The sequence below is a fragment of the Physella acuta genome, unplaced genomic scaffold, assembly GCF_028476545.2.
Source record: "Physella acuta isolate Inbredline_101_S28 unplaced genomic scaffold, ASM2847654v3 ptg000822l, whole genome shotgun sequence".
In the NCBI taxonomy this organism is placed as follows: domain Eukaryota; kingdom Metazoa; phylum Mollusca; class Gastropoda; family Physidae; genus Physella; species Physella acuta.
Genome location: NW_026732340.1, coordinates 180,871 through 192,470, shown reverse-complemented (window position 1 = coordinate 192,470; position 11,600 = coordinate 180,871). Strand labels below are relative to the sequence as shown.

Here is an 11,600-nt window from a genome sequence, read left to right as displayed (position 1 = left end):
TTTATTAAAAATCGTTTTAATAACTAACCAATGGTTTTACTAAACCTGCTCTTAATTTACGCTACGCCAGAGCTATTTTTAGATAACATAAGGAAATTGCGCTTAAATTGTCACAAGAATTTTTAATTACCTTGGTTTTTACTTTCTCGTATATACGAAGTATAGAGAAAGTCTTGTAATCGTGCAAAAAAAAAAATCGAGATTTTTGCAAATCTCGACGTTTTGCATCTCACTGATACGGAAAAACATAATTTTGCAATCTTGTCCGTATGTCTGTGTGTCTGTGTGTGTGTGTGTGTGTGTGTGTGTCCGTGTGTAAACACGATAACTTGAGTAACGTTACAGCTAGGTTGATGAAATTTCATATATAAGTATTTTATCAAAATCGTAGATCCGTATCAACTTTTGAGCGATTTCCGACAACCGGAAGTGGTACTTTTTCTACTTTGAATTTTTCAAAAGCCTATAACTTGAGTACTATTTCAGATAGATAAATGAAATTTCACATGTAAGTAAAAGATCTAATTTTCTACCTCCTGTTAAATTTTGAGTAATTTCCGTTGACTGGAAGTAGTAATTTACGCTACTTCCGATTTCTCAAAAAACTAATGTAAATTTATAAAGTACTAATAATATTGCGCACTATTATGCACGTTTTTATTTTACGTTCACTTGGTGTGCACTTCTTTTGTCTATAGATTTTATTCTATTTTTAAAACTTTAAGTATTTAAAATTGATTAAAAATTATGTCTATAGCCCGAGTTCCCATCCCCTGTTATTTTATATAAGAATATTCGAGAAAGTTTAAGGGAGATCACTCCCGGTTTATTTTTGCACGATTACAAGACTTTCTTTTTATTACGTATATACAAGAAAGTAAAAAGGAAAACAGTAAATGATTTTCTTTAAATATTTAATAGTGAACTATTATTTAAATAGGAACATGACGAAATTAATCTATTCACCTTTATATTTGCGCACGTAATTTAAAAAAAAAATGTATGATTTTATTTTTATAATTCATACGGCACCACAAATGCGCTTTATAAAAACATAAGTTCTTTTTAACACGTTTTTATTAACTCAGCTTCGCGTGGATGTGTTTGTTGTTAAAATTGACATCGAAAATTAGCCCACTTCTGATTGCTCTATAGATCTGAAATTTGGCATGCAGGTTACTTTCGCCTAACAATTTCAGATGCAATCATAAAAAAAAATTCATAAAAAACGTTTTAATAACAAGCTTTTATGTAATCATGCACTAAAAAGTAGAAAATAAATTATAGACTACTATTTAAATAACTATAAAGAAAAGCGTGGGTCACTTTAGTATCTATTGGATACCTTTACTAATGTTAAGGAAGACACCCACGCTTTTCTTTATAGTTATTTAAATAGTAGTCTATAATTTATTTTCTACTTTTTAGTGCATGATTACATAAAAGCTTGTTATTAAAACGTTTTTTATGAATTTTTTTTCAGTACTTTACATGTTTTATCTACAATAGAGTTACATGACTAAAAACCATTGCGCGCCTACTGAATATCACGTTCAGTAGGCGCGCAATTGTTTTTGAACGCAGCCATTACGTGGTCGTGATGGCGCAGCTATTGATGACGCGTGTGGTGTGGTTGGCTAGACATGCCTACTAATTCGGTACAAATTTTAATTAATTCATAAAAAATCAATTAGGCATCCAATTAAGTCAAATTTAGTTTCAGAATGCATTGTCTTCATGTCTTGACCCACGTGCCAACTGTGAATCGTGTCGGTCAAGTAGAACTGTCCGAATTTTCACTCCTGCGTTTCCGTCTAGACAGACTGACGACTGACGACTGACGACTGACGAGGAAGTGAGTTAAATAAAAGCTTGTAAAAACTAGCAATTAGAGACCGTAATTAGCTTAATTTAATTACGCCCAAAGGACCATAAAATTGAAAATTCAAAGTTGGTACCAATGTGTAAAAAATTAAAATTGAAAAAGATGCTAAATTTAACAGATTTGTTTAAATTTACAGATTTGAAAATATACCAATCAACTTACTAATTTTTAGCGCGCTGAAGATATTATTTTTCAAAGCATTAATAACAAGAAAAACTGAGGAATGGCTCCAGGCATGTCAATTCCTGATAGAATTTGTAAATGTATTGATAAATTATGGGTCGAAGGAGAACTTTGTGACTTTACAGTTCAAATCAACGACTTTTCCATAAAATGCCATCGCTTCATTCTTGGAGCATGTTCGCCATTTTTTCTTGGACTGCTGAGATCTGGAATGAAAGAAGCCAACGAGGGACGTGTAGTTCTACAAGATATATCAGTCTCCACCTTCCAGTTAATCCTGAAAACTTTGTACACCGGTGAAGACGTGTTGAGTCTCGACAACTTCATAGAAATCTGGCACGCTGTAGATATGCTGAAGATTGAATTTCTTGTAGAGTTATGTGAAACATTCGCTACTAAAAACATACAACTGGAAAATTTCAGTGAAATCTTCTCCACTGCCAACCTCTTTAATTCTAAATCAGTGCTGTCGTCGGTTAAAGCATTCCTGATCCAGAACATTAAAGCTATTTATGCATCTAAACTTTATTTAGAATTATTGTTTGATGAAATGTGTTTTATAGTTAGCAGTCACGCCCTTCATTTCAAAAGCGAAGACACTGTACTAGAGATGGTTCTAAACTGGGCTGAATACAAACATGGTGCTAAAGATTCTGAAGTGGTAAACAAATTCACTGGTAACAATAAAAAGTTTAAAACATTTGAGACAATTCATAGTTTACATAATGTTAGCATGAAATATATACATCATAACAGTTTAGAAGCTGAATCTGCCTTCGTTACTGAAACTATTAATTGTGAAAACAAGGTAATATATGTAACAAACAATGATAACGAATCAAATCGATCAGAGAGTGAGGATTCAGTACAATCGGATAGTTTGTGTTGTAGCTCAAAAACCACTTCTTCAGAAAATCTTAGCACTGATAGATTTGATAAACTCAACATCTTACTGCGTCACGTGCGAGCTTGTATTATAAGCCCTAGTTTACTAATAAATGTTTTAAAACATCGTCTCATTAAACGTAACGATAATGCATGTCAGATAATCCTCTCATCTGTTGTGAAGCAGATGTCCTTCCGTCACGGCCAGTGGCCTACAGCAGGTATCTACAGACAGCTTCACAAATACAAGTGCTTTTGTGTCACTTATATGAACGGTACTGGGAAATTCTTGTTGATCGATCCGCTTGATGAAAAAAGGTACACTCTAACGTCATGTCCCCGATTATGTCGCAACATCCAGCTAGTTGCTTTTGACAAGCAACTCTACGCTACTGGTGGACAATTTGTGAATCAGATTACAAGTGACATGTTTGTTTACGGGGATAACACATGGACACATGTAGCAGAGATCCCAGGAACAAGTATATTACTAGCAAGCAATGGACAATACATATATGTTACAAATGTATCTAAACATGTAATATATCAACATAACCCGAAAGGTAATTCTCCCAACATGATTACATTCACAGATCTACCAGCTGCGTGTTTTGCAACACATGTTATGAGCTACCACATGCATCTTCTGTTCTTCATTGCTTTCAAAGAAACAGAAATCCATATGCTAGACCTTCAGGACAAAAGTTGGACAAAACTGGACAACCTCGATGGACCTGCTAAAACATCATCAGTTTTCGTAACGACGACAACCACTTTGTGCTACAAACAAACGGCAACTTGTGGGTTTTGAAAGAAACGGGTGAAATACCAGACTCACTCATGTAGCAAAACTGTGGAGTTTAGATCAAGTTCTGTACGGAGCTGTCGTTTACGGTGAAAAGTTGGTCATTTTTTACAAATATCTAGAACACAAGCCAAAAGACACATTTGTTTATAAACTTGACAATATTTTTCATTCAGTTAATTTTTATAAAATATCATCTCCCTGTTCAAAACTGATTCCTGCTGTTCTGCCTAAATCTAGTCTTTTTGAATTTTTTTATAAATGGGGTGTCTAGATGATTAATGTTGTATACGTTCATCGCAATTCGGAAATATCGTTCAACTACTACAAACCCGTAGCTAAATAGCGCATGCAATTTTAATAATACTGCACAAGTTCAATAGGAAACCATCTTGTTAAATTTAATATCACCATGCATAGAGTTTTAAACATTTTATAAGAACTGGATATATAAAGTTCTCATGTTTAAAAATCTCAATGGATAACATAAACGAAGTAACTATTTACATCAAAAGAGACTTGCAACGCATTCGGACGTGCCCTTGCTTTAGTAAATTAGATGTTTGTGTGTATCTATTTTTAGCAAGTGTTTTGTTCTACCCATTATCAAAAGAGAAACAAATTAAATCGTCTCACTGCTTATGATAATTCACACAAACTAATCTAAACTGTTAATAGTATATTTAATTGAAATAATTATATGTTAAAATAATGTAAGTATTTCACAGAAGCTTAGAGAAACAAAACTAGCTCAAACTTAGCAACGCGCTGAAACTAAGGGAATGTTTACTTCCGAAGCGAAACGACCAATCGCTAACTAGCTTCCGCCGTTGAACGCCAATGAAATAATTGAGGTCAAAAATTTGCATACCGGAAAAACCCGACTGAGTAAAATAAACAACTTTATGACGTAGAAAAATAATCACATTAAAATAAGTATTTTGATTGGTCTTTTAATTTTAGAACAAATAAAGAAAGGAGGTCACGGCGGCCTTTCCATTGATATGAAACACATTAGGTTTCCGTGAAGCCCAATAGTACTTTTCTAGGTCGAAAAATGGCTATTTTTACCAAAAAATTAACAAATTACCCTGTACACACTACTTTGAACCCGGTTTTTTTTATAAATAAATACTGTTTTTAGGGTCATAATAATGTCATTTTTAGATTCAACGATGGTTATTCTGTATAGATCAAGTAAAAGTGGTAAATCGATGATTTAGTGGATTTATGACGAAAAGTACACCCGCCCATGTCCTTAAAGGATAGACAACTTTTCTGACTAACCATAAAATCGAATCTGTAAACAATTCAATAGTTATCAATGTGTTAACAATTATAAAAAATTACTTGCTCTAGAAAAAGGTTATGACGGTTACTTTATATAAAAGATGTTTTACAATCCGTCAGGAACATATCTTAAGACAAAAGATGCACCGTCATTCATAGAGCAGACTCGGGGTTGTCCTTCAAATAATTGATCGACAGATGAAAATAAAAACGTGTTTACCACACGAAAACGCTTTCTGCTCGACTGTCTCAAATCTGGGGGTCCCACAAATAATTGATCGACAGATACAAATTAAAACGTGTTTACCACTAAAGAAAGCTTCCTGCTCGACTGTCTAAATCAGTGGTTCCCAACCTTTTTCGAGTGGCGACCCCCTTTTATAAAAAGTAAGTGACCCGCGACCCCCATAGAATAAAAAAGGCAAAATTAGTATGGAAATTAATAAGCACTAAAATAAGATTTTCTAGTAGACTTTCAATATGAACTACTCTTGATAACTGTTTTAATAGCATTAGTAAAATTGCATACTATTCACTAAACCTTCGTGGTTAAGTTTTTAATTAAAAAAAAAATTTTTCTTAACGCCAACCTATGTCATTATAATTATCTTAATTTTGTTTTTAATCGAAGAATAGTGTTGAAAATATATTCTCGAAAAGTCAATCAATTTTACGTTTGGTTATGAATGGTTTTTCATCTTACTCGGAATAATTCTGCAAATCAAAGAATTCATCTTGTAATTTATTAAGGGAAGAAGAGAATGGGTAATGCGTAAATACAGATTCTTCTTTTTTCAGCTCAGAGAAATAGCAATGCAGTTCGTTTTCAAGAGATTCAAGATGCCCAGAAATCGCTTCTTTCAAAAATTTAATTAACTCACAATCAGATTCATCTACCACACCGCAGAGATTCTCAAATTTACAATATTTCCAAGATTTATTTTCTTTACCGATTTTGCAGCTTTGATAAAAATGCCCCGAGATTATCATGGAAAGTTATAATATTCGTTCATTTTCCCTAAAGCTTCAGGTTAAGCTTATCTTGATGTTCGAACACATCTCCTAGGTATGATACTCTCTCCAACCACCCTATGTCGTTTTAAGTATACCAAGAAGTCTTGTTTCCTTTGCACTTCCAAGAACAATTTGATTTCAGATTTCAATTCAAAAACACAATTTACAACATTTCGTTTGACAGCCAGCGTACTGTAGTGTTGAAGAGCAGAACCTCGTGATCTATATTAATGAATTGCTCAGATCTTTGAAGGCTCCAGATTTTATATAATTTACGACTTATACTAGCAATGGACTCTTGATGTCGATTGGTTAGAGCAGTGGTTAGGGAGCTAAATATTTTCTGTTTTCTGAAAGCCCGATTTTGAGCTAAACATAGATGGCGCACCATCCGTACAAACCCCCACAGCCGTTCTAACCCATTTTAATCATCCAGTTTCAAAAAATGTATTTATTTTCTCCATGCTATCTTCATAAAGGAGCAACTCTTCTTTGCTATCATCCGCATTAATATAGACACAGACCAGCAACTGCGAACACGAACTCACGTCTGTTGATTTATCAACTTGAAAAAAAAACAATGGTGAAAGTTTAATTTCAATAAAAATGTGTTATTTAACATTTACGTACATGCAGCGTTTGATGAGATTTTCTCCTATTGTTTTTTTTTTTTTTTTGCTTGGCATTTTCTATCGCGACTTCATTTTGCTGGTAAAAACTTCCTGTTCGATCAAGTCTCTGGAGTTTGCAACTAGCTTCTTACCGACGAAAAAACTCCATATACCATATATTTTTTGGTGTGTTCCGAATTACTCGTCTCAAATGACGTTTTAGTTTTGAAGATTTCATAGATTCGTGACTGAGAACAACTTTGTACAGTGCGCTTTGTTTCTTCTCTATTACATTTCCAGTAATGCTAATGAAGCCGAATTTCGAAAATTCTTCTAAATATTTATGTTTTGTTTTTTTCAAATTACTAATGTTTAGTATACCAGTTGGCGACCCCCCAGAAAGACCTTCGCGACCCCCAGGGGGGGTCGCGACCTCCAGGTTGGGAACCCGTGGTCTAAATCCTCGGGTGTCTCTATGTTTGGACATGCGCAGAGCCGCACTGATCATGGGCGCTGTGCGACATTCCGCTTTATTAACTGATACGTAAACAGCGGTACATAATAGATAAGAAGGATTACTCTCAATTTATTTAGTGGTTCTTAACAACGGTTTAATCGAACCCCAGAGGTTTGGTGAGTCACTCTCAGGGGCGAAGACTTACACCCGAATCATATTAATTGCTACTGGATTTTGTCAGTGCAGACGATTTAACTAGCGGACGCGGTCGATGACAGTTCAAATACGACAGCGGGACAGCACATGGTTATAAAGTGCGCCAGAGCCAGATAGTGGTCGGTTGAATATAAACAATATTTAGTCACGTATTACTTGATTGAAGTTAGCGTCCTTACTGTACACTCATTCAATAATGGGTTCATATTATTTCTACTGTTTAAATAAAGTTATCTAGTTATGCAAACGGAAATCCAGTTTCTTGTATTCACGAACCCACAATCACAGGTGTGTTTAAACAACAAATACACGGTGTGATGTGACGCCACTGATTTAATTATATGTCTCTGTTATTAATTATTATAAAAATTTAAAAGATTGTAGGTTTAATTATTTCTATTATGTTGTCAATTTGTGTAACTAAACAAAACTATTATATTTCTATATATACGCACCAAAGTCTTGCGCGCGTTAAGTTTTTTCCAGATAAAACTGTCTTACACTAATAAAGCACGATTATTTTCATACTGCGTAATGAACGCTTTGTTTACCTCTGATTTATTAATATTTATACAACGTTGAATGGTTCTACAGATTTACTAAGGTATATATAACCGTAACGTCAAATGTAACACAAATAGCAAATAGAGCTGTTAATGTAAGGGTTTGCCGTCTTCTCTGTACGTTGTAGCTCTATACATAGGCTATACAGCCAAAGTATCTCTATGTTAACTGTTGTTATGCCTGTGATTTATTAATTAAACAGCGCTACGTATACTTTGCACTAAAGTAGATAATCTAGATGGACCAGCAGCGCAAATAATCAGTTTTAGAAACGATAAGAACAGTTATGTTTTGCAAACAATTGGAAAATTGTGGTTTATTTTAAATTCAATTTGTAATTTAAATATAGAATTAAAATTTGTTTTTAGCTTTGGAATTTTAAAAAGAAGTTATACGGCGCTTTAACTTATTGTGACAAACTACTGGTTTTCGGGAATCATTTAAGAAGTGATCCACCAGATACTAATTGAATAAAAACACGTCCTTAGCATACACACACACACACACACACACACACATATATATATATATATATATATATATATATATATATATATATATATATATATATATATATATATATAAATATATATATATACATACATATATATATATATATATATATATATATATATATATATATATATATATATATATATATATATACATATATATTGTTATAAATGTCCACTTTGTAACAATCAATACATTAAAATCCATAATAGGTTTGTTGCCAACATGACCACACCAGAAGTCTGTACTCAAATCGTCAAGTGTCTGCAGGATGTGTGGACTGACAAAATGTTGTTTGACTTTGCCGTCAAGATCTCTGACGAAACAATACAATGTCATCGACTCATTCTAGCAGCGTGTTCTGATTTTTTCAAGGCACTTTTTCGTTCTGGCATGAGGGAGGTCACAGAGAACTGTGTTGTTCTACAAGACGTTACCTCTGACGTGTTTCAGTTAATTTTAAAAACAATATACACAGGTGAAAATATTTTAACTTTAGAAAATCTTTTTGAAGTGTGGCGAGCAGTAAATCACTTACAGATAACATTCATGATTGATTTGTGTGAGAATTTTGCTATTGAAGCAATCAACCTAGATACTTGGGAAAACATTTACACTAATGCACAATTTTTAGATTCAAAAAAAGTTCTTAAACAGCTTCTTACATTCATGTTAAAAAACTTTGATCAAGTATCTCTTTCAACAACATTTCTACAGCTGTCTTTTGATGAAGTCAGGGATTTGATAAAAAGTCAAGATTTGATTGTTGCCAGTGAGGATTTAGTCCTTGAATCAGTTATTAGATGGGTCAAACAAGTTTCTTATGATGCATGTACTGACACAAATCGTGGGGAGAATACGGACGTTACTGATGAACAGAATCTTGAAACTGTCAAAAATGAGAATACTTATATGGAAATTAGTAATGCGTTCAACAAAGAAGGTTGTAATAAATCGGTTAAACCTTATACACAGTATACTTCAAGAAAAGATAAACTATCAGAACTTCTAAAACTAGTGAGGACTTGTCTTGTAAGCCCGGCTGTTTTATCTCGTGTTTATCAAATGGAAATGGTTTCAGAAAATAAAGTCTTAAGGGATATCATGTTTAATGCAAGTCATTACGTCCACAACTTTAGACACGGTCAGTGGCCAACAGCTGCCATGCACAGATCGTGTAGTGAGTACATAAATGCCGGAGTACTAGCACTAGGCTGGGGTACATTCAAAGTACTAAATAAACTTGAACACACATGGTTTGATATTTCAAAATGTGATTACTTAAAAGAAAATATCCAGCTTGTTTGTTTTGACAATGAACTTTATGCAACAGGAAAACAACAAAACCAACCAGACGGACCTTGTAAACTTTTTGTCTTCTGTGACAACAGCTGGGATGAAATTTTAACAATGCCCGGTCAGAATTTGTTGTTGCTGTCACATGAACAATGTATTTACATCTTAAACAAAGACGATAAAACAATATACAAGGTCAATCCAAAGAAAAAAAATCCAAATTTAGAAAAATTTACAGATTTTCCAGAAAATGTTGAAGTTAAACATGCAATGATTTTTGAAAGATATATTTTAATGTTTAGCTCTATAACTCACATTGGTAATGAAGAAACAGCTGTTCATAAACTTGATATTTCGTCCAAAATGTGGACCAGGTTAGACAATTTGGATGGAGAAGCAGAACACATAATTAGTTTTAGGAATGACAAACACAGCTATTTTTTACAAAGCAATGGTAGCTTGTGGTGTATTTTAAATGAACCTTTCAGTCTCAACACAAAACTAACATTTCTTTTCAAACTTTGGAATTCACAAAAGAAGTTATACGGCGCTTTGACCTATAATGGACAGTTAAATATTGTGGGAAATTTCCAACCAGGAGATACAATAAAAACAGTTCCTGATCATATTCAAAGCACTCATGGGTGGATGACTAATGAAAAATGTTCCAATTGCATTCCAATTACAATGTTAAAAATACGGTAGCCTCTATTATCATACTACTGAGAAAGGCAATAAGTTTGAACCAACTCAGCAGTTCGACTTGACAGTTCAAGTGTTTATTATTACACACCCTATATGAATCTCTCGAAAATATTCGGTAGATTAAAAAAAAATGATTGTGTGTAGAATTTTGAAAAGAAACGAGATATCGAATTTAAAAATCATAAACAGGTTTGGTAGTCTATAAATATATTTGTTCGTTAACTACATTTAACCTTAGGAAAGAAAATATGATATTTTACTTGATTAAGTCAGTTATACGTACTTGTTATATATACTTGTAGTATCGGGCAGAATATCAAAACTATTGATAAACATTCTACAAACAGACAGTAGTTAAATAATTTTTAAAATGTCACAAACATAAAATGCATGTTCTAACTCTATATACATTGGTACATTTATTTACATATACTCATATTAAATATAATGCTGCTTTATAATGAAAATATACATTCGAAAAAAGTTCCAGTTTTATAGTTTTACATGTATACAAGTATTTTTACGTGTGTTTTAATACATAGGTTTTATAATAGGAATTACAATTTTTACAATTTATTTTGCAAACAATCTATTTATACAATGGATATATTATAAATGATAATAAAAGATGTTTTAAACTTTACAGATTTAATTCTTTCATACTTTTATTATATAAATGTATATATATATATATATATATATATATATATATATATATATATATATATATATATATATATATATATATATGTTATGGTCAAAGCCCGAAGTCGGCCAATGCTAGGATTGGCCGGCCAATCCGCGCATTGGCCAATATCGCCTCCCATAGGTCGGTCAAAGTCCGAAACTTTGCTTGAATTCGGCCAAAGTCTTAATTAGAAGATCATCTGGCTAGGGATGACCGGCCAAAGTCCGAATTAGAAGATCATGAGCAGATTTTGGGTTTTTTTTAATGCCGTAAGGATCATGAAATTAAGTCTTTATTGATTATTAATTAAAGTAAATGACAGAAACATTCAAATTTTTATTGTACTATAGTCTCAATCTATCAATATCATCATTTGTTACAACAAGTTGAACTTTTATGGCATTTAGAATTACATAGCAGCTTGTTATTTCTACATGCAGCGATTTGTTGTGCACTTAGTTGTGCAATTGCAGTGAGTGTAGCCTTGG

At 33.0% G+C, this 11,600-nt stretch overlaps 1 protein-coding gene across 1 annotated transcript; it reads left to right on the top strand.

Annotated features, from left to right (window-relative positions):
- The first annotated feature begins 2,108 nt into the window (after window positions 1–2,108).
- LOC131951704 (uncharacterized) lies at window positions 2,109–3,764 on the top strand. The gene has a single exon (XM_059314063.1). The coding sequence runs from the start codon at window positions 2,109–2,111 to the stop codon at window positions 3,762–3,764; it is 1,656 nt and encodes a 551-aa protein (XP_059170046.1).
- Window positions 3,765–11,600: the final 7,836 nt, after the last annotated feature.